At 34.9% G+C, this 24,611-nt stretch overlaps 1 protein-coding gene across 1 annotated transcript in view; it reads right to left on the bottom strand.

Annotated features, from left to right (window-relative positions):
* CNKSR2 (connector enhancer of kinase suppressor of Ras 2) overlaps positions 1-24,611 on the bottom strand; it is a 239,101-nt gene that overhangs the window by 190,736 nt on the left and 23,754 nt on the right. The window contains exon 2 of the mRNA XM_006212994.4: positions 2,739-2,902. Coding sequence (XP_006213056.1) covers positions 2,739-2,902 — 164 coding nt within the window. The remainder of the gene's footprint in view (positions 1-2,738; positions 2,903-24,611) is intronic.

Raw genomic sequence — 24,611 nt, 5'->3', positions numbered from 1 at the left:
ATGAAGTAAGCCAGAAAGAGAAAGAAAAATGCCATATGATATCACTCATGTGGAATCTTAAAAAAAGGACACAAATGAACTTCTCTACAAAATGAAACAGACTCACAGACACAGAGAACAAAATTATGGTTACCAGGGGGTAAAGGCAGTGGCAAGAGATAAAATGGGAATTTAAAAACTGCACTTCTTAGGGAGTGATGGAAATGTTAGCTATCTTGATTGTGGTCATGGTTTCATTGGTGTATATACATCTATCAAAATTCATCAAATTGTACATTTGAAGTAAGTGTAGTTTACTGTACAGGAACCATACCACAATAAAAGTGTTAAAAACATAAAAATACATTAAAAAATAAAAATTAAAAAAAGAAGAAATGAATACAGTAGATGCAAGGAAAAAGTAGAAAAGCCAGTAAAGACATTATAGTTTCAGAGACAAAACATAGTTCCTGATTCCCAACAGCACAACTCATAGTCTAGTCAACTCAGCTTGCTGATGAGGGATCTCACCTCCTATTTTATAATGGCATGTAGAAGTAAGTCAGAATTCTTGTTGCTCAGAAATTTACTTTATATTCACTGGAAAACATCTGGTGCATAAATTGAAAGATATTTGCACTTCTAATGCTGATGTATAGCCATGAGGAAGCAACAAAAAGGAAGTTTAATATTTGATATCTTTGGGGAATGTAACCAATCTATTGTTGAATAAACACAGAAAGAATGAATTTAATGTTTTGATTTATTATTTTTCCCAAGAAAGTGATGCAACGCAACAGTGCTTAAATTCAGAACTACAGAGGGATTAAAACTCAACATATGAAGAGATTTGCCATAGCTCCATGGCTCGGATGTGGCAATAGTCTAGACGTGTTTTCTCTGATGTTATCCTTTTAAGTAAGACTAGGTCAGCAGAGCTTATTCATGGGTCAAAGCCTACAGGTCTAGACTATCTGTAGGTAGCACTGTAATCAATCTTACTTCCTTCTTCAAACTGGCAGAGTGGAGCTCAGCACAAGAGTGGCTCATTTATAAGAAGCCCTGCTTATGAGACAGACACTTGAGATTTCAAGCTGTGACACCCCCAACTATTACTGTTATAGAAGATGTGGCAAATAGGGGACTTCTAGATCAGATTCCCATCTCCAAGCCACTTCCACTATACCTTCATGGCCACTCTGACTTGGATCTGGAGACCAGTATGCAAAAACACTGTGGACTCTTACCTCACCCTGAGTACTAGCTTTTATTTCAGGCATGATTTTTCCGATCTGATTCAGATAAGGGAAAGTGCAATTGCATGTTCTGCTCTGAAATGATTTCTCTTATCTCAGTGCCCACACTAAGAAGTACAAATCTCTTATCAGGACGTTAAGGTATTTTACCATCTGGCCCTATTCTATTTTTTAAAGTCTAATTTTCTGTCACTGCCTCACACCTACTTTTGGTAGGAAAATAGTTGACCATTTTTCATGCACGTTCTTTATTCTGTGTGCCTGTGTACGTGTTGCTTTTTCTACCTGGAAATCCCTTCCCTCTGTTCCTCCACCTCTTAAACACATGCTCATCCTCCACTAGACTGTTAAAGATCACCTCTTTTGCAATATGAACCCATTTATCTTAGTCAAAACTACTTACTTTTTCTGTTTCCTCATAATACTTAGCTCATATTTTTATTTAGGAATTACACTATAACATTGTGATTATTTGTATGTCACTCTCATCCCACTAGGCTTTTCAAGATGGCAGGAACTAGATTTTACATCTGACACATAGTGTGCTGAATGTACTGATTCTGAAATTGTTTAATTATCTATACATTTCTTATTAATCATCATCTCAACAGTAGATACTACTTACTGAACACCTACTGTGAGCCAGGCACTGAATTTGGCACTATACAAACACAATCTCATTTGCTTTTCATACTACCACGAAGAGGTAGTTGGTATTATCTCTATTTTAAATAAAAGAACTAAGGCTATGGTGAAATTATTTCCCCCAAATGTCAGTAATTGACTGAGCCAAATTTCAATTCCAGATTATTATGTTACAAGACTCATGTTCTTTCTCATTGTAGCTCTAGCCCCAATCATGTTAGTGTCATCTTACCTAACATGGAAAAGAAAATCTATATTCTTCTCAGAATATCTAATGTACTATCAGAAATCTTACAGGATTATTTTCACATTGATTTCTCTTGTCTGACTAGGCAGTGCTCTTTTAACATACAAAAGTAGCAATATAATGTACAATATTCAATTTTCATTGAGGCATGTATAAAGAACACTCAAATAAATTGATTATTTTAAAATGGATATTTCTAAAATAGGATTACTTAATATTTGTGATACTAAAACAAAACTTTTAGAAGGAAATGAATGTCACAACTGATCATATACAGTTGTATATCCCAAATGTTGCTGTGGAAACTCCCTTGGTGAGCTCTAACCTAGTTTTTCAAGTAGCTAGATTAAAATGTCACCAATGGAGATAATAAGCTTCTTTAATTTGTAATGTGGCACTGCATAACACATCAAGTTCAATGGAGGAAAATAACACATCCAGTTGTTTGAGAATTAGGGGATTCTTTTTGCTTGCATTTAAATTATGTTTTAAAAGGGGGTGGAGAGAAGGAGAAGAAACAAAAAAAATTTTTAAGGAAAAATGATTTTAAAAGTCAAGAAAAAAAAAATAAACAGGCAAAGTTTCCCTCCACACCAGTCTTATGTCCTTACCAGTGCACACAGGAGGTCAACTGCTTCCAAGATCAGTTCCTGATGGCCAATGCGGCTGACCCCCAGATCTTCTAGCTCCTGATGCGTGATGCGCAGCAGCTGGTCCCCGCTAATCTTCTCCCTCTCAAAGTTCTTAATATATTGCTGCAAGCAGTCATCAAGACCTGCAAAAGAAAAATATGGAAGGTCAGAATGAAAAAACAGTTGAACCAAACAAATTTTTAGAAATAATAAAACAAGTATTAATTTCTACAAAGTCACAAGTTAAGTCCATTTCAACTCTGGACTAGTTCTATCACCCACCTTTTCTCAACCTTTATATGGGCTGCAGCAGGAGAAAAAAATCACTTCCTCATATCTCCAACTGTTAAGTTCCTATTCAAATTTTCCTCAGCAATTACTGGAAATCTTTATCTCTCTTCTCAGCAGTTCTCTCTGTTGCCTGTTTCACGAAGTATGCTAATGGGCAGGTTCCCGTACTTCCAAACTTATTTGCACCCCACTCCTTCTTTCCTCTTTAACCTCATTGCACAGAGAGGTATCCTTCCTGCTATACAAGGCTAATCTTTCCCAACCAATCTAAATAATTATAAGTAAAACTTATAACTACCACCTACAAATTTCCTACCTATTGTTCTTAAGAAAACACAACAGAAAATAAATGTTGATCTGTATTGTAAACCATACAAATTTACCATGAAAAAAAAATGTGCTTTTGTCAACTGAAATATTAAACACACTATACACTACTTTTATAACACCACGCCTTAAAAAAATCAAAAGGAAGTCTTCAAGTCATTTCTATGACATGTCTCTGACTTTTTCCGTAAGTTATACTGCTTTCTGCCATCTGCAGGGAAAGGAATGAACATAACCGTAGCTCTAGAAAGAGGTTTCAAAAATAATGAAACATTTACAAAATGATGATAACATTTGAGAGATATTCTAAGGATGAACAAATTTTCAGTAAATCAATGATATTACAGAAGATGGAGTAAAATAAATAAATGAATCCACTATAATACAGAAGTAGAAGTAGAATACGCAAATTGTATTTAACGTTCAAAATGTTAAAAACCCACTTAAAATTGATGTTAGAGAATGACTCTATCCCCACTCCAGACAGTTCTACTTTATATCATTTTATACACAATATATGCGCTCTTATCTAAAAACAGAATACTCTGTGATGTTTACAGCAAAAAATAAAAATGTAAATGTAAATTCACTAGTTAGACTTCTAGGCCACTCACTATTCACTATGAAGAACAAAGATTGACCTATGAAGGTTTGTGAGGACCTAGGTCCCACTTCTGCAAAATAAAGTTAGGAAATTAAACATGCATCAGTCCAAAATCCTTTTGCTTACTCATATACATGAATGATAATTCAAGGCAGAAGATCTTACTTTTAATCTAGTTTTCAGCCCCCTCATTACACTGACACTACTTTTTTCTAAGATATCCAATGACTGGTAACACCAGATTTAACTGCCCCATTTCCAATCTCATTCTTCCTAAGCAATTTCTCTATTTCTACTAGCATTTTTCCTAGCCTTAGAGCCATCTTTGATGACTCCTCAATTTAATCTCTTATCCTGTAAGTGAGAAACAATTTATTCATTCAAAATAGCTCTTGCTCTGTCCTTTCATACTCATGCTGTACAGCCTGCCCTGATTCCTGGTTGCTGTCCTGGCAGCAGTATATCCAGTCTATCACTGTCAGATCTCTAAAAACACTCTTTGATCATCAAGCCATTACCTGACTCAAAAATTTCAATGATTCCTCCTACCAAAAGGTTAAAACTCAAAGATCTTTAAAAACTTTTTAACTTCTAAAACTTTCTTTCAGTCCTGGATATGAAGCATTAGTTAGCGTTCAGGTGTTAATTGCAACATCTACTAAAGACAAAAACAAGCATTTTATCTATAATATAAACAGCTAGAATGCTCATATAATCATATTTTTCTTCTATCTGTAGGATTGTATACAATGATAAATGACTAAGCAGAAAATAACTCACATTTAAGATCTTGTGGTACTTCCTAAATCGTCTAAAAAAGATAAATTATTCAGTAGCATTTCAGCACTAAGTGAATTTTACTGTATTCTAATTACTGGAAAATTGACCAGCCTATGTCAACATATAAGCTACTTAACAGATACGTAGAATATTTAGTAAATCAAATTGCTGAAGTATTCTAGAAAAACGAGATTTTGCTCTAGAATCTATGTAGTTAAAATTGGCTTAACAATTCCTATATAGTTCAAGATGATATAGCCACGTAAATTCTCAACTTAACTCAGAGGTGAGCTGGCCATCACTCTTACTTAGTAAGTGTATTCACTCTTTGCTTTGCTTTTTACTGTATTCAACTTTATATTTTGTTCAACCAAAAACTAAGAAAAAGTTTTCTTCAGAAGCATTTATGCCATTAGATAATTCTAAATTCCAACAAAATTTAGGCAATATCTACTTTAACAAATGGGAAAAAAATGTGAACAAGAATAACAAACTGTGCGGTATCCATACCATGGAATACTACCCAGCAATTAAAAAGGAAATACTGATACAGACAACTTGGATGAATCTCAGAGGTATGATGCTGAATGAAAATGGCCAATCTGAAAGAGGTTACTGGCTGATTTCATTTATATTATATACTGAAAAAGACAACACTAGCAGCAGAAAACAGGTCAGCAGTTGCCAGAGATTGGGAATATGAAGAGGTTGTGACTTTAGGAGAAGGACGGAGTTTTTTTGTGGTGATGAAACTGTTTTGTGTCTCGTCTGCAGTGTTGGTAACATAAATCTATACACGTATTAAAACTCATACAATCATAATGCCCCAAAAGTCAATTTTACTCTTGCTAATTTAAAAAATAAAAAATTTTAAAAATGCAAATGAATTACAGGCCACATAACGTTTGGAAAAGACTATAAAAACTAAAATTTTAGTTGAAAAAATTTTCCTTCTGATACCATTTTATCATAATGTTTGACACAAAAGACCCAGACCAGGGAATAATGCTTCCAGCGACCCATTCAGCAATTACTTAAGTATCTACGAACTTTGGGGCAATATGCATTCATGCATTTAACTACCGTTGAAAAGACTCCTTTACCCTGCTAATTGGCAGGGCTGATAGGCTATAAACAGAATTCTCTGAGAAGCCAAGTATGATGCAGGGTGTGCAGACTGATGCAGTGATATCAATCAGAGCCTGTGGTCTCTGGAAGACTTCTTAGAAGGTCAAGCCCCACTATAATGATCATCACCATTTCTACTCCTCTCCTCAGACCTAATTATTTGTCTAAAAACTTAATGCTATCTTTAAGACAGAGACTGGAAAAAAAATCTTGACTGAGTGACTAGGTGGTAAGATGTCAATTGTTACAATTTACAAAACAATTTACCCTTCCTACAATCGGTTTCTGGTTCTTCATCTTAAACCAGAGTAGGTTTTAAATGCCAGGCAACTTTAAAAGGAATCTCAAAGAAATATCTGCTTTAAAACTCCCCTCTCCTAGAAAACAACCAAAAGAAAATAAAAGGAAGAAAACTTTGTCAGCACTGAAATTAGGAGAGTGCCAACCACATAACAGATAGACTAAATATGTAACGTTAAAAAATAAAAAGGTACTAGAAGAAAATTGGGTTTTGTATGAAAGCAAAGCCAAAAACAGGAAAGAATAAGAGATAGATTTGAGTACATAAAAATTGAGTTTTTGTTATGATATATCAAATCAGAACATTCACAGAAAAGTACTTAAACTATATTCAGTGATATACGACATCAAGACCAATGAATGAGGGCAAAGTAATTCACAGATACATTATCAAGTTGCTTTAAACTGCTCAATTTTAAAATACTGATATATGGTAATCTGAGATAGGAGCCTAAAAATGCAATAGCACATTAACAAAACAATGTTTGAATGGTTTCATAATTTTGTAATTTTTAACATTTTTGATGCAGAACATGATAAATCAGCTGGACAAGCAGTTTTCCTCAAAGAGATTTTTGGAACAGACTCCAAATAAACTTATAAATGCTCTTTAAGTAAAGATGAAATAAACTCTATATATTATACACTTATTCTGCACTTCGATATTTAAATTTTTTAAACAAAGCCTGAAATGATTTTAATGACAATAAACAAAGACTGCTTGCTATTATCATGGAGCTTCAAGCTATTACATACTAATGTTTTAGCTAAAACTGAAACTGTTTTTCTCTTTGCAAGTCTTCAAAGTCCTTAACAAAGAATATTTTACTAACAGGAAAACAATTTTTATTATGAATCACAGAGCGACACAACATAAGGGATTAGTTGTAAACCTAGGGATTAGTGATGTCTTTAATTATACAGCTTACTAGATAATCATTTGTTGTTTGTTTTATTTAAGGAAGCTTAAGGACATCTAAGCCTTTCACCTTTTATTCTGGCATTCAAAGACCTCCAAATTCAGGCTCCAAACTATCTTTCAAAAGTATCTCTCATACATTCATATATCCTACAGTGCAGCCAAATTGAACAACTCAGCTGTTTCCTTAATATGATTGCAGTTACCCAAAATGTACTTTTCTACATATTTAGTTGTTGAAATCCTGTCAGGTCTTGGTCATCAAGAATCAGATGGATCTCTCTTCTCTTATTATCTCTGGATTTTACACTTCTGGTACTTATTACCCATGCCTTTTCTAATAATCTCTGTGTTAGTGTCTTGTCACCCCAAAAGATTATAGAGCTCTGAAGGGTAGATCACTGACTCCTCCACACAGCACTGAGCACAGTAAGCACCTGATACATATTCAATCATGCCTTCACTGAATAGTTACTGAGGTGATTACTATGTACTTAGGCACTGGAAATTAATGCCAAGCAAAAACTGACATGGTCATTGACTTTAGGAACTTCATAGTACAATACTGAAGACAATCATTAATCATTTAATTGCCAAAACAGATGTGTAAATACAAGCTGTGATAACTGTTACAAAGGAAAAAATACATCATGCTGTGTAAAACCAAAATGGAGACTTACCCTATGCTGAGGAGGAAGTCAGGAATAACTTACTTGAGGAATCAATTACTGTACTATGATCTATAAGCTTAAAAATTGTCAACCAGGCAAACAGGAGGAAGAGAGGGAACAATGCAGGCAAAAGAAAGAACATATACAAAGACCCTATGCTATGAAAGGAACATATTGTACATTCAAAAAACTGGAAGAGGTTTGTGTGGTTAAAATGCAGAGATGACAAAGAGAATGGAGCAGCAAGGGATTAAAGAGGTGGGCCAGGGTGAGACGATGCAGGGTCTTGTAGGACATATTGAGAATCCTCACCGTGATTCTAAGAGCAATGAGAAGATACTGAAGGGTTTGAAATAGGTAGCATTAAAAGTATTTTGTGAACATTACTCCAGCTGGAGTATGGTAAATGAATTGGAAGCTGCCAAGAGGGAGGCAGGTTGTGTCACATTTGAAGTAATCTAAGTATGAAATACTAGTAATTTGCCCTAAGATGATGGCAGAAAAGGAAGAGAAGAGACAGATTAGAAAGAAGATAAAATGTGCTGGACTTGGTGCTGGATTGAATGTATGAGGCAGAGGAGGCCATGAGAAGGAAGGTTATGCCTATCTTTCTGGATTACAAAAATGGTGACATTATTCACAGACAATGGAAACACCAAAAGAGAAGCAGTTGAGGGTAGCTAGTTCTTTTTCTGACACGTTGGGATTCCAGTTCCTTTGAGGCAGCCAGGTAGCAATGCTGAGCAGTCAGTAAGAAATAAAGGTCTGCTCTGAAGACATATTTGAAAGTCATTGGTGTATAGGTAGAAAATTGAAGCCACAAGTGTTATTGGGACTGACTAGGGAAAATGAGCAGTGTGAAAAGATTTAGAACTGAACCTTAAGAAACTCCAGAATGTAAAGACTTGGTAGAGGAAAACTTGCAAAGAAAACTGAGGAAGTACAGCCAGAGAGGAATGAAAAAAGAACGAGAAAAGGGTGGTGTCATGAAAGCCAATAGGGGAGCGGGGAGGGAACTGTTTCAATGCTAGCAGTACAGGACTGTGGTAAAAGAAAAGTCTGGGTCAGATGGCGAGATTCAAAGCCAACTCTGAATTTGACAATTAGATTATCAGTGACTTTAACCAAAGTATCATAATGGTAGAGACAGAAACCAGACAGAGCATGGAATTCAGGGGTGAGAAAGTAGAGGCCTTGCATGCAGAATATTCCTTTAGGAGATGATATGGTATTGGTGATAGAGTGTGGATAGGGAGTTTACCACAGTGGATCAAAGGGACTATTATTATACCAATTTCAGCCATGAAAGAACTAAAGGGTATATGCTAAAAGTAACAAAGGTGAATAATGTCACCATTTATCTATTTGCGAGATTAGGTAACTCCCTAAATGTACACAGTGGTACTGTGTATGTACTGTGTACATACTGACCGGCAAAAGCAAGGATTAAAACCTAGTCCCTGAGGATTCTGAAGTCCAATCTGCTTTGACTACATCAGATCATTTCAAGACTGAAAAAAATAAATCTCAAAAATAAAGTGGATTTATATGCTCGCAAAAAGAAGGGGGTAAATGGAGCTAGACAGAAACATGTAGTTATTAAAATGAAGAAGGGGTAACATAGGACAGTGGCTAATAAAATCGTACTCTTCGAAACCTACATGGAAAAATTACTTAAAACTACCAAGAAGTGAATTCCATTCAAGTATACTCTGAAGAATCAAACACAGTGTAAGGTACCTGGTTGGCATTCAATCTGAAGCTGCACTCAAATAAGTGAAAGGAGAAACACTGTGAAGTTTTTAGATGTCACTGAAACCAACACACTGGCTGGAGAACTCTTCCTTATGTTCTTCAATGCCATCCTTCAGTCACCCTCCTTCTACAAACAAGCAGTTGCTCTACAACAAACAGTATACCAACTCTTTTCACAAGGATTCCCAAGAAGACCAAATAAAATAGAAAAAGGAATGTTGATTTTCTTCTGAGCCTGTTCTCATTTACCCTGTCCTAATTTCTTTTAGAAAATGCTAAGCTAGCAATAGTTTTCCATTATTTCCAAATGGAAGAGTTGATGCTGATTAACAGTAATACCTTCCATTTATTTTTTTTTTGTGCTGTGTGCCAAGCATGGTTTTTAGTACTTCACAAATATTTTCTCATTTAATCCGTAGAACAATCTTATGAATTACATATCATTATCTTCATTTTACAGATAAGAAAATTGAAATTTAGAGATCATGCCCTAGATCCCACAGCTTAATAATAAATAGTAAGGCAATGTCTAAAACCAAGTCCATCTGACCCCAAATCCCTACCTTTATAGCCTATGCTAAATTAGAAGGAATTGGGATTGTCCCCAAAGTGATCATCTGTACCATACCAAAAAGACATTATGCCAAAAATATTTTTCCATTTTCCATTTAAAACTTTAAAGACATTGTTTTAAAATCCATTTATTTAAATTACACTTTGTATTAAAAGCTGTTTAAATATGTTATTTACACACATACATGCACGCACAACTCAGCAGGATAACACAAATTGAAAGTAGATGAGAAAAAAATGACTGAGGGAAAATACAATTAGCCATGAAATAGGAGTCAGAAATAATGGTAATACAAAAAATTCATACCAATGAAGAATATTAGACTTACTAAAGTGAGGAGGTAGAACATTGGCTATAAATTGTCTAGAAGCCCATAGAGAGGAAAACAGAATTAGGTACACAGTTAAAAACATTCATTAGATAAAACCAAGTCAATTTCTCAGAGAAGTTCATCTATTCCTAAAAATAAAGCCAGAAAAAAGATTTCTCATTGGAAGAAATCCTTGTGTGGTGTAATGAACTTACAACTTCAAGGACACTATGAACAAGAGTGAAAAGGCAATCCACAGAATGTGAGAAAATATTTGCATGATTGACTGCCTTCAATCAACGTCTCCAATACACACCAACTACAGGTTCCAACTGGTCTTTTACAGCAATGTTGAAATATTTTTCCCCCAAAATTATGTTATATTGTATACCAAGTAGTAACTAGTTATCATGAAGACAGAAAAATAATTATATTTACTGGCTAAGTTGAATCATCTTTGGAAAATTGATAGTTTGTCACCAAATGCCTAAAATGTTTTGGGAATACATATTATATACTCATTTAATATAATGATAATTTAAAATGAAACACTCCTACTGTCAGACTTATCTTGAAAAGCATATTTACAGAATTAGACTAACAAAGTACAAGTCACAGGCAACAAAAGAAAAAAAAGATGAATTGGACTTCATCAAAATTAAAAACTTTTGTCCATCAAAGGACATTATAAACAAGAGTGAAAAGGCAAGCCACAGAATGGGAGAAAATATTTGCAAATCATAATCTGACAAGGGATTAATATCCAGAATATATAAAGAACTCCCCTATTACTCAACAACAAAAAACCCTTGATTTTTAAAATGTCAAAGGGCTTAATTAAAAACAGATTCCTCCAAGGAAGATATATAGATGCCCAATAAGCACATGAAAAGCTGCTCAACATCACTAATCACTAGGGAAATGTAAATCAAAATCACAATGAGATACCCTTACACCTATTAGGATGCCAATGATCCAAACAAACAAACAAACAAACAAACAAAAAACAGAAAATAACAATTGTTGGCAAGGATGTGGCTAAAGTGGAACCCCTGAACACCATTAGTGGGAATGTAAAATGGTATAACCACTTTAGAAAATGGTTATAGCATAGTAGTTACTTAAAAAATGAAAAATAGAACTACCATATGATCCAGCAATTCCACTTCTGAATATATATCCAAAAGAACTGAAAGCAAGGTCTCAAAAAGATACCTGTAAACCCATGTCCATAGTAGTATTATTCACAATAGCCAAAGGTGAAAGCTCCTTAAGTGTCTATCAACAGACAAATGGACAAACAACATGTGATATATATATTGATACACACACACAATGGAATATCATTCAGTCTTAAAAAGGAGGAAAATTCTGTCACATGCTGTAACATGGATGAAATCTGAGGACATTATTCTAAGTGAAATAAATCAGTCACAAAAGAACACTGTATGATTCCACTTATATGAGGTACCTAGAGTAGTGGAATTCGTAAGGACAGAAAACAGAATGGTAGTTACCAGGGGCTAAGAGAGGGAGAATGGGGAGCTGGTGTCTAATAGGTACAGAGTTTCAGTTCTGCAAGTTGAGGAGCTCTGTGGATAGATGGTAATGATAGTAGCACAACAATGTGAATGTATAAATCACTGAACTGTACACTTAAAAATTGTTAAGATAGTAAATTTGATGTCATGTGTATTTTACAATTTAAAAAATTTGAATGGTAAAAATGGTAAATTTTATGTTATTTATATTTTACCACAATAAAAAAGTACAGGTTAACTAACAGATTAATCTTAGCCTAAATGTGCTACTTTCAAATTTTAATTAGACTTAAGCATTTGGGGAGGTATATGGGTTTATGAAAGCCACACGTATAAGTTACTAATATCTGATTACTAATGCTATGTCCTCGTGTAATCAAATTTCTCTAACACAATTTTCCTTTTTATTGACTACAAAGAAACCATCAAAGGCAATGATTAACTAAATTCAGTGAATCTTACACGAAAGTCATCAACATGATATCTCAACCAAGCTAACTCATCAGGAACAAATAATATGCCTCATCACAATGGGACTTACTATAGCTGCCATCTTTTTTACTATTTTCATCTAATGTCTAAACAATATTGTTAAGTGTGAAGACATGCCAAAAAGTTTCAGCAATGTGTGAATTTTGAATTTTATAAAAAATTGTATATTAGGTATACCAAGAGGGGAAAAGAACTTTGTATCCAACTGCCATCCAGATAAATTTTGAAGTAACAGTAGCAGAAAGGATGGATCAGTCATCTTTGAGTGCTGGGGGAGATTTCCTTCTCCAGGGATACCATGCCCATAAGTAGGAGGGAGCTGTTTGGAGGGGAAATGTGGTGTTGATGTGGGGACAACTCCGAGTCATGTCATCAAAAAGGGTAAAACTAGTTGATCCAACTTTATTTCAGGTGTTATATCTAATCTCAGCTTAAATCAGCGCCAGGCTTTGCTTAATACTCTTGGTTTCTTTGGATTTAAATCAGCTTCCTAAATCAATAACTACTCCTTATACTTCCACCATAGCACAGACCTCTACGCAACCAGCTTGCTGACAAACTAGCCTGCTGAGCTAGGAATCTCTCCCTTCCTGTCCCCAGTATCAGGATCCCTCCCAGGTGCTTTTTCAATCCCTGATACCAACTTCCATTTATTCATTCAACAGATATTTATCAAATGCCTAGTTATGACCTAGGCATTATTCTAGGGAGTATGAATAAAAGGTAAGCAGAAAGAGACATGGTCCCTTCCTTAATGGAGCTAACAGTTTACTGGGAAAGAAGCACATTAAAGAACTACACAAGAAATCCTGGTAAGTAAATCAAAGGGAAAGAAAGGCATCTTTGCATTCTGCTCCAAAAGCCTGTAATAGGGGGATATGATCAAATCCGAGAGCTCAAAGGTAGGTTTTCTGGGAGAAGTATGGCAAGAACTCAGCCTGGATGAGTATGAGTCAATTGGACAGAAAGGGAGGTAAGAGCATTGGACTCTGGAAACAACAAAGACTCAGGGTTGGAGACAGGAAGAATGTGAGGCACTGAAAGAAGGCCAACATGACTAAAGGTTGTGTTCAGACCCGAGTTCGCAAAAGCTCTCTGGCTTCAATGTGTAGCACAGTGACTTGTGGCCATTTTGCCTTTTGCCAAAGGATCATCTATGGCAGGAACTTGTCCTCCTGCTCAGTACCTTCACTTCGATGGTTACTCCCGCCACGTGAGTTGAAGCATATAGCTTTCCCACACATACCATTTCTTTGCTATTTTATTCCTCCACGCTATCTATACACACAAACACACCCCCAGCCACCCACCTCTTACTCTCCTCCAGGTAAGAGAAGGTAAAGAAAAGACCTACAAGTAGAACCTACTCCATGTTATTTATAACTATACCCGATGTCTTCTGAATAACAACTCAAAAGCAACAGAAAAAATGTGATAAGATGTAGAAAAATCTTTTAAAAATGGTGATTTTTAGAAAAATAGTATGGGAATAGGGAGGTAAAAAACTACCTTTAGTAGTTACAGCTGATCATTTTAATTCAGACATATGCAACTAATTGAAATAACTTCCACAAAAGAACACTCTAGCATAAAAGTAACCACAGAAACAAAAAGTACTATCCACTAGTAAACTTAATCTCAACACATCTCCTATGATCTTTCCCTAATACAAAACAAATCTTACTCAGCATTCCAAATTCACTGTTTGGAGCCTCCTCCATCGTTAAACACACACACACGTTTCTCCACAATAAATGAGTGACAGCATTATTAACTATTTAATAATTTCACAGGGTCAAGAAAAAAGAAACTTTTGGTGTTTTAAAATTGTTATGACTTCTAAAACAGGTTCTAAAGTATTAGGCTCAATTTATTTTTCAGTCAAAATTAACTTTCCATCTAATGTTTATATCACTTAGTTTTATTGAATATTAAAATTAACATAAAGCTATGAATTTTGGTCTTTTAACAAAAAGTTAAAATGTATTCATAAGGATTTATTTTCAAGATAAAAAGAATCCTACATTTATCCCACAGTCACTCCTGGGTTGTCTAATAGAAACATAAGTACTGATACTGAATTTTATGTTTTCCTTCATGTATTAGAATCAATATATAATATACAATTACATTAAAAGCCAAATAATTTTTATTACCTATGATGCAAATTTTACTTTGCCTAGGAAAACAGGCTGTTTGGAGGGGCTGGCTTTCTCCCCTAAAATTCCTAAGACCTCCTTAAAATACTTCTAACAATTATAACTCAAAACAATGTCAGTTTTCCATTGCTTCTCATACTTCTTGTGCATACAAAAGATTTGGGCATCTGATCAAACTGTAGATTCTGATTCAGTTGGCCTGAGGTGGGGCCTGACATCTTGTGTTTCTAACAAGCTCCCAAGTAACGGATGGCCATTACTACAGCAAAACTTGTCAGAGGCAAAAAGAGATGATTTTTCTCAACAAGTGATGAGGTCATTATCAAATAGGACAATAATGACGACTGGTAATACACAGAAATAGACACAAGTAGGCTTATGTTTTGTTGCTAAATCATGTCTTTTACAAGCTTACCAGTCCCAATTAGGAAATATATTTATAGTGACACTCAAGGATCAACAAATATTTGCCTTAAATTTATAAACCACAAAAGAACAAATTTTTCATACTGTAAGCTAGTCAAATTTTTTAACCGAGTGCAAAGAAAAAAGACTATTACAAACTAATTGCTTATTTGAATAAATCTCTAATTGCCTGTTTAAAGGATAGGTATTTAGAAAACTTCGTAATTTTCCAAAACATGAAGTCTATAGAGAAACTCACCAGCCTAAACGAGCACAATTAGTCTCATCCTTCACAATATTACCATCAATTATAAATGAGTGCTGTGGGAAGTTCTTCAAAAAAAGGGAAAAAAAATCACAAACAATACAAAGTCATGTTCTTTATCATTAAGCATTTCTCAAAGAGCTCCTAAAATATGAGAATCTTCTAGTATTTCTCATAATTCCTCTCTGCTCAATAAAATTCTCCTTTATTATGATAGTATTCTATTGTAATCACCACCAGTTAGGGAAGTGGGGCTCCTCCTTTCAACAATCGAACTGGAAAAGGGTGTCAGGGAGCACTGCTTTCCTTTTGTTCCACCCAGATGTCAAATTCCTACCCGTGGACTAGAATCAGAAATACCAGAAAATAAGAAAGGAAGGAGGAAAAAGTTCTAAAGAGATACCTATGAGAGGAGAGAGGGAGGACATCAGAGATTTGGCTAAATACTGTGTCAAAGAAACAATTTGACAGACTTGCTCTTTTTTTTTTTTTTTTAATCTTGCCCTCACTCCTTACCACAGAGACAACATCGCTTCTCTAGTCACAAATTAACCTCCATCACATCTGTTTCTTAGCTGATTGCAAGTGCTTGCCAGGAATTTAAGAATTAACTTTTAGATGACATTTGCAAAGTTCCAAGTCAGATTTAATCCTAGATTCATATGGCTGGAGACCCAACAGTTAATGGAGCTTAATGTTCTTGTGATCCTTCTGATTAAATTACTGCTCAAAAGCCTAGTTTCATAGACAGCAGTTTATAAGAAGAGAAAGATGCATGGACATCATCTTCACTCAGTTCTCAGGATTTAAAAGCTGTCTAACATGAAATGTAACTGAAGATCACTAGATACTGATGTCATATGAGAACACAATTTTAAAAAATTACCTCCACAAAACACAAAGACTAAAGAATCAGCTCTTCCAGGGACAGGAGACTAAGGAAGAAGGGGAGAAAAAAGAATGTGAGGGTTGGGGGAGGTTAGAGCAAGGGCAAAGACCCAACACATGTAATGACTTTATATTATGCAAAGCCCTACCCAAAACTTCTGAGCTTGGTCCAACAAAAGTGTATTCACTCACTCTCCTATGAGACTTCAGTCACTGCCTGAAAGCAGCTGTGCAAACAATCTTTTAGCAAGCTTTTATTTCAATTGAATCCCAAATCTCTCCACTGGTTAATTTCAATAAAAAGACCCTGAGGGATGCAAGATTTGCATACACATAAATATGCTACTATTGACTGCAGCACAGGCCTATACTCAAGACAGCTGTAAATCAACCTGGGAAAGGAACCCAGGGCTTAGGAAGAATCATCTTGAGCAGGCACAAACTAAGCTATTTCCTGAACTGTCTTGCAAATGCTATAAATACAAAAAGTAAAACAAGCTACAGAAATACTGGTAGACATTTCTAAATGCATATTAAAAAGATTAATATTATCTTTCTATTTTAATTTTATAGCTGAGTCAAAACTGCTCCTTTTCCAAAGGCAATAAATAGTTCACTACTCATAACTTGACAGTAGGCTATGGAATTCAAGGTATTTTTCCAGAAATGGAAAAAATTTTGAAGCGACCTAGGGTGAATATGAATTTTTCATTTCAAGAAAGAAAATATGAATTATGCTAAAATATGTAACAATGTGAGAAAAGCTACAATTACTTTTTATTGTCAGCAGCCTCCCAGGAAACATGTTCTCTTTGGTTATAGCATCACAGATTAAAAGTCATTTAGGAAGAGTGTGATTCATTCAATAATGATAAAGGCAACATTAAATTCCTGTTGAAGTTTTAGATATTTCTAGTTATGAACAAAGCACTCTAATCCTGACCTCACAGTGCTATTAATCCAAAAAAAGGTATAAAATTCAAAACAAAACCTTGCATTTCTATTCAAAACTGAGTCATGTCAAGAACTGATTTCATTATTTTTCACGGCAATCTCAAACCTTGTCAAAAAGGAGGAGAAAAACAACCAAATTACTTCTGCTTGACTAGGAGGGGCATGCAGTTGGTGACAATCTTGTAAGGACACAACAATAGGAAAAAAAAAAAAGAAACTTAAAGATGATTTTTTTAAAAGCCTACCATAAAAAACAGAACAGAACTAATCTGCAGAAACTGGTGATGTCTGGAAGAAAGCGTGGCCCAGTACCCCACTTGCTGTACTATGGCATCTTTTCTTCAACACATACAGGGTAGTCCAGCCTGAAGGTTAACTAATTCAACCTTGAGCAGCTAATGAATATCCTTACTAGGGGAATTTCTTCTGGAATAAGATTTATTTCTTTATCCCTTATTTCTAACTTTTAATAATTTTTAGAGTACAACCTTAACTACAGGTTTACATTTGCTTCAAAATATCTTATAGCTCTTAGATTTATTTCAGAAATAATAAAGTTCTAATACATGTCCCACAATTAAAAGCGTTGGCAGACTCTGTCAAATGGGAAAAGAAGAGCTAGTAAAGCCAGAAAATCAAGTGTTACACTGAGGAGCAAAACCAATGAAACTTTTCAATTTATGGTTCTTATACATGTGAACAAAAAATACTGCAAATCGTACCAGTAAACAAAGAATGCTGAAGCCATCAAGTCATCAGCCGCTGTCACTACCCGCTAGTGAAGACAAGCCTGCAGCCCAGCCTCTGCAGCCACTCACAATGGTGCCCTCTGAGGGGACTCAGAATAAGAAAGGACAGGATACTGGCCCTAGATAGCTAGATGCTTGTCAAAGGAATCAATTCAATGAGCCCAAATGTTTGCTCCCTCCCATACATAGAGAAGTGCTAAATTCTTTAACCTGAGATGTCTGATCTTCAGTTAACAAGTAATCTTTTAATGTTCCAACTACCTGGTCTTTGTTGTAAAGCTCCTAGCTCCTCCCCTACCTCTTCGGAGCAGTCCCTCAGAGGATCTGAGAGGCTGTCATCCTGGGATTAGTCCTCAGAATTGTACACCGAATAAAACATAACTCTCAGCTTTTAGGTTGTACATTTATTTCAATCGACATACATTTTGATCATTAAGACAAGAAAAAGGGGAGGATAACACAGACCACACTTAACATTTTGTTTTAAAAACAGGCCTTACATTAACAACAGGATTAATATTCCTTCCATATGTGGAAGACCCGAAGAAGACTGCACACTTGGACTTCTAATCACTATAAACTGAAGAGAGACAAGAACCTAAATCTCCTACTCCTATCTCTGCTGGTCTTGAAAGGAAAGATTAGAGACAATGGAATACTCTCTGGCCCATCTAGCAGTGGTCCAACGGTTTCCCTTCTCCACTTCTTTATTCTCAGAGGCTCGCTTTATGCATTTTCAGAGGAATACAAAAAAAGTTTTCAGGAAATATCTACATAATAATGGGGGCTGATGCTTTAATGGTTCAATTAAAATGTTAATGGTATCATCAGTACATCAATAAATAAACTGAAATCAACTCAAAACAGAATTAACTTTTTACTGCTAAAATTATATTTTTATTATAAAATATGAAAGCAAGTTACTTGACAAACTAAGTTACTAAGTGAAAATATGTAAAAATCATCCTCCACATAAATTTGTTTCCTAGAAGATAGAAAGCTAAATCCTTAAGCCTCAGAGACCACGAATGATCATTTCCTTAAACTAACTTTTCTAAACCAATCGTTAGGATTTATAAAAATATGGGACATTTATTTTTTAATTACAAAATTTAATTATAAATTAATGGTTAATATATCAATTAGCCAGACCTTATTAAATATAAAGACACGTTTAGAACAATTCAGAATCATGATCAACTATAAAAGTTAAACTTAAGAACCATTCCCATTAAGGTCAAGAAATATTCAACATCGAACAGTGGCTTAGTCAACACAAAAAAGTAAGAAAAAGTAGGAGTTACGGATATTAAGAGAAAAAACTATCAACATATGCATAATACGATTGCTTAGAATATTCAAGAAAATCAACTGAAAAACTATTAGACTAAGCAGGTTTATTAAAGTGCTCTAAAACAAGAGCAGTATACAATAACTTCCCTATACACAACAAAGACAATTAGAAAATGTAATGAAAAAAATTCCATTCACAATAGGAACAAAAACAACAAACTACCTAGAGAAAAAAAGCTAACAAAAATGTAGAAGACACTTTTTTTTTTAATCTATCAAATTTCACTGAAGGATATAAAAGGAGATCCAAGTAAATAAAGGACACACACATTTCTGGATGAGAAGACCCAATAGTGGATGGATATTAATTTTCCCCTAGTTAACCTATAAATTCTATGTCACCTCAGTCAAAATCTTAATTTTTTTTTTTTTTTGGTGAGACTCGACGATTTGAACCTATATTTCATATGAAAAGAAAAATAAGCAATAACCAAGAAATATCTGAAAGAGGATAACATGGTTGCTGATAGGGGGAGGACTTGCCATTCAGATAGCAAACATTCTATAAAGCAACACTAATTCAAAACTGCACTAAAATAAATAGATAAATAAACCAAAAAAGAACCCAGAGACTTTAACTTTATATATTGTACTTAAATTTTTTTTCTCATATTGAAAAGCTTAATCAAGGTTTAAAAAATGAATTACTGGAAAAAAATACAGGACAAGATTTAAGAATAGTGGAATGGAAAAGGTCCTCCTAAGCAAGATACAACACCAAGTAGCCATAGATGGGGGAAAAAAGTGACAGATAAGGCTACATTAAAGTTTAAATGTTTTCCTGAAAAAAAGATACTTAGGGTACTTTTTCAAACTACACACATGAACCTTAGCTTCAGCTAAAAATCTCATTTTTTTCCCTTTCTCCCTTTACTCCTTTTAAGATGCTAGGCTTTAGCAAGCCACTATTTCTTATAGAAGTGTGCTGCATTTCTTGCAGATAGACCCAGAATCAGTCTTTCTTTTCCTTTCAAAGCAAATTCTATGAAAGGTTAGTGATTAAGTGTGCCGATTCTTTCAACTGATTAGGCTATTCTTGCAATCTAGTTTATGTACCTATTGCTGCATGTTTCTATTTATGAATATAGAAGATGCAATGGAAAACCCTATGTGGAATAATATGTTACATAATGCTATTTTCTGGAAGTAGTTTTTAAAAATGTACCAGTTTACCCTTTGTACTGACATGTGGTTTAAGTGAAGTACACAGCAACTGTATAAACAATGGAAACTCATATACTGGAGTCAATATAATAACCCTCATTTAGGATTAAGATTATACATTTAACCCCAGATACTTAGTAAGACCAGCTGTGGGACTACCTGCCATTTTTGTATTTCCAGAACAGAACTTAGCTCACAGACGGTATTTAGTACATGTTTACATAATAAATATCCTTTGCTTTATTTTAAAACTCAACATAGATTTAAAGTTAGTTTTGTGAGGTTTCTTTAAATTTTGAGAGATATTCTCCTTTCAAAACCTTTATGTAGTGAACAATCACTAGTTAACTCATTTCTCTCTATAGCTGAACTTTACACTCATCAGCCATAGTCACAAGTAGAATTTAACATAGTTTCCTTGTCTCATCATCATGGAATCTGAGTTGCCAATGATATTTTATGGAGTTAGATAACCATACTAAAGTTCATGTAAAAAAACTAAGGGCAGAATTGCTAATGTACATCAACATATCATGGTCATCGGGAGTGAGTCTATTCTTAAATAATACCAGTATGAAGCCATAGTTTTAGCAGTGATGTTTTTAAAAAGAGAATACATATGCTGGGTGATGAGACAGAATATAGGAGAAGTTATTTCCCCTATGCCTGTCACTTGTGAATGATCATATCTGCAAAATGAAGGAAGAAATACGCCATTTTAAAAGGAAAATTTTCTACTGTATGGAAATTTTCTTTAAAAATGTAGACTGAGGTTAAAATCTTGGGTTTTTCTAGTACTTTTGTAGTTTCACTTTTTACATTTAGATCTCAACCATTTGGAGGCTATCTTGTGTATGGCAGGAGGTATGGATCTAATTTTACCTTTATCATATAGTAAATTTCTGTATGTGCTGGGGTCTAGCTCTGGGCTTTCTAATCTACACCACTCATATACTTGCCTATCCATGGGCTGGCACCATGCTGTTTTTATTATAGAGGCTTTATAATGTTTTAATATTTAGTAAAGCTAATCCCACCTTACTGTTTTTCTTTTTCCATGTTTCCCGGCTCTTCTTTTCTTATAAAGTTTTAGGTTTGATAATTAATATATTCAATCATGAACTAAAAGATTCAACAGATTTAGTTAAGAATTATGTCCTAAACATAATTAGGATAGTAAAAATTAAATTATGTCAAATAAATATGAAAATTTCACTGTCTACTATTTTAGCATGATCTTTTAACATAAATATTTAAGAGCTAACTAAATGTCAACTATTTTCATGCTCTGGAATACTAAAAAATGTATTTTTATTTGTAAGATGTAGTATAAGATACATGCTTATTTGCCATTAAAATTTCAGATTAGTTGCTAGACTAGAAATGGAAAAAAATCACAAAGATAAATTTTCTTTAAAAATATTAACTCTATTAGGCATCATCATAAATCCAAATATAGCCTTTGGCATAAGCATTTACATTACTTAAACCGAATATGAACCTAAACTAAATCATTCTAAAATATTAATGATTTATTCTAATTTTCTCAATTTTATTGGATAAGCAAAACCGGGAATTTTATGAAGTTTCCTTTAACTTCCTATAGGCTTCAATTCCATGTCCTTACTTACCCAAGGACACCACATAGAGTTGTGCAGGTTGTGCACTGCAAACTTGCACAACCATATAGGATAGTAAAAGGCTACACAAGTCAAAGTGGCAGCCCTGTTTTTGCCCTTTTTGCTATCAGAGTAGAAAAACACTTCTTAAAAACAAGCACGGTGTCCAAGAATTCAATTCAACTCAATTCTGACACTACCTACCCAGAGATAGCATCAGATTCCACATGTAAAGGGCTCAAGTTCCATAAGACTCCCCTCCAATTCAGAGGCTAATCGCAAGCCCAGGTTGTTACCTGTGCTTCTGACCCACCAGTTACAAACTGGAGGTTCCAACAATCTCCTCCAACTCAGGGTGCCAACTGCAAGTCCAGATTGTTACTGAAAATGAGCAGGACCCTGCTGGACCCTCCCAGGTACAAAAGCCCCTCTGTGTTTCTTGTTTCTTGTTTGTAGAAAAAGGCCTTACTTTTCTAGGCCCTCCAAGAGTTCCAAAGAGCACACTCAAGGAATTATTAATCAGTCAAGCAAGAAAAGTAATAATAGCTTAAACAACAGTTCAGCAATAAAACAGTCCTAGTTCCTAAGACTCCCCTCCGCCCCGGTAGAAGATGATGACTACATGACGACTACAAGCACACAAACTCCAGATTGGTTGGAATGAGAAAGGCTGATGATTAAGATTCCCAAAACATCACCCCGTTACCTCGCCATCAACCCATCAGAAGAAAGTCGCACACCCTGCTACCCTCACCCCACAAGGCTTTAAAAATCCTTCCCTGAAAGCGGTCAAGGAGTTCAGGTTTTTAAGCATGAGCTGCCCATTCTCCTTGCTTAGCATTCTGCAATAAACACTGCACTTCACCACAACCTCTTGTCAGTAGACTGACTTCACTGCATGGTGGGCAAGTGGATCCAAGTTTGGTTCATTAACATTACCTCTACTCCTGATCAACTGGCTATGAATCAACGGTTCCCACAACCCCCTCCTTAAGCTCCATTAATTTGCTAGAAAAGCTCACAGAACTCAGAAATATTTCACCTACCAGATTACCAGTTTGTTATAAAAGAACATAACTCAGGAACAGGCAGATGGCAGATGCTTAGGGCAGGGTATGGGGAAAGGGCGAGGAACTTCCAAGTTCTCTCTGAGTAGGCCACTCTCCTCAACTCTCCATGTGTTCACCACCTGGATGCTCTCTGAACCCTGTCCTCTTGGGGGTTTATGGGAGCTTCACTACACAGGCACTATTGATTAAATCACTGGTCACTGATGATTGAACTCAATCTCAAAGCCCTCTCTCCTTCCCAGGGGTTGGGAGGTAGGACTGAAGATTCCAACCCTCTAACCACATGACTGGCTCCACTGGCAAGGAGCCCACATCCTTAGGTGCAGCCCAAAAGTCACCTCATTAACATAACAAAACACCTTTATTGCTTCTTAAGAAGTTCCAAGGATTTTAGGAGCTCTGGGTCAGAAACTGAGGAAGGGGAAATATGTATTTCTTATTATATATCACACTCCCTAAACCCACAAGTGGTATTTGTTTGGCTTTGAAAAAGGCCAAAATGAATCATCTCTGAGCTGGATCTTAGTACAGTTCATATTACCAGCATTTTGGTTAAGCGTTTGTAGAGTTAGATAAATATCAAGAAATATGAACATATATTATTTCCAATTTAAAAACCCTCTATTTTTGACCACATAATACAAAAAGTGAAAAGGTTGCTGCCTACACGTACAAATTTCAGCTATTGGACTAGCCTTTCAGTGGGCTATACAACCTTCTCACTTTTTCTTTAATCATTTCTTAACCCAATTTTCTAAGCTCATTCATTCTAATACTATTAGTATCGCTAACATCCTGGCTTACAATAGAACTCCTAATTTAACAAATCACTGCTCAGAAAAGATACATCTTGGCCAAAAGGAACAAGCTTGAACAATGCATAGCTGTGGCTTAAAATCCAAGGTGTTAATAAGAGGGACTAAAAGAGTTTAAAACTGTATTTGCATACTTCTACTACTGCAAAACACTTGTAAAGAACTTAGGAAAAAAGGAGTGACTAAAACATATAAAAGTTTTTAAATGTTCTTTCACTCACTCTTCTGATTCATAATGAATCTTCCAAATTTAGGCAAGTCTGCTCAAAAATATTAGGAAAATTTATTCATGTAAAATGGTATTTCCTGTATATATTTTGATTTGGTTTTTCGTTCAGGCAACAACCTTTGTACTTTTAGTTAACAGAAAAGCTTTCAAAAATGTTTAATTTATACAAACAGATAAAAAGAAAGTCTCTGCTCCTGAAATTAAATAAAATACATCTTTCTTAGGTCTTAAAAGGGAGGAAGAAAAGAAAAACTTCCTGCCCTGCCCCTAAATTTACATGTGAGATACAAGTCAAAGAGTAGTAGTTATCTTAGATCAGGTTTTATTAGCTGGGCTGATTTTATTTATTAGCTCATTCACAAATATTTACTGTATGAGTGTGCCAGATACAACTCTTAAAGTCTTCTGAAACTCAGACACTGCTAAGTCTGAATAAAATACTATATATAACCAAATGAAAACATGTGGAATTCTACATTTCAGAAGTATG

Source organism: Vicugna pacos, chromosome X (genome assembly GCF_048564905.1).
Source record: "Vicugna pacos chromosome X, VicPac4, whole genome shotgun sequence".
In the NCBI taxonomy this organism is placed as follows: Eukaryota; Metazoa; Chordata; class Mammalia; order Artiodactyla; family Camelidae; genus Vicugna; species Vicugna pacos.
The sequence above is the reverse complement of the archived record's forward strand: the minus strand, read 5'-3'. Positions and strand labels throughout refer to the sequence as shown.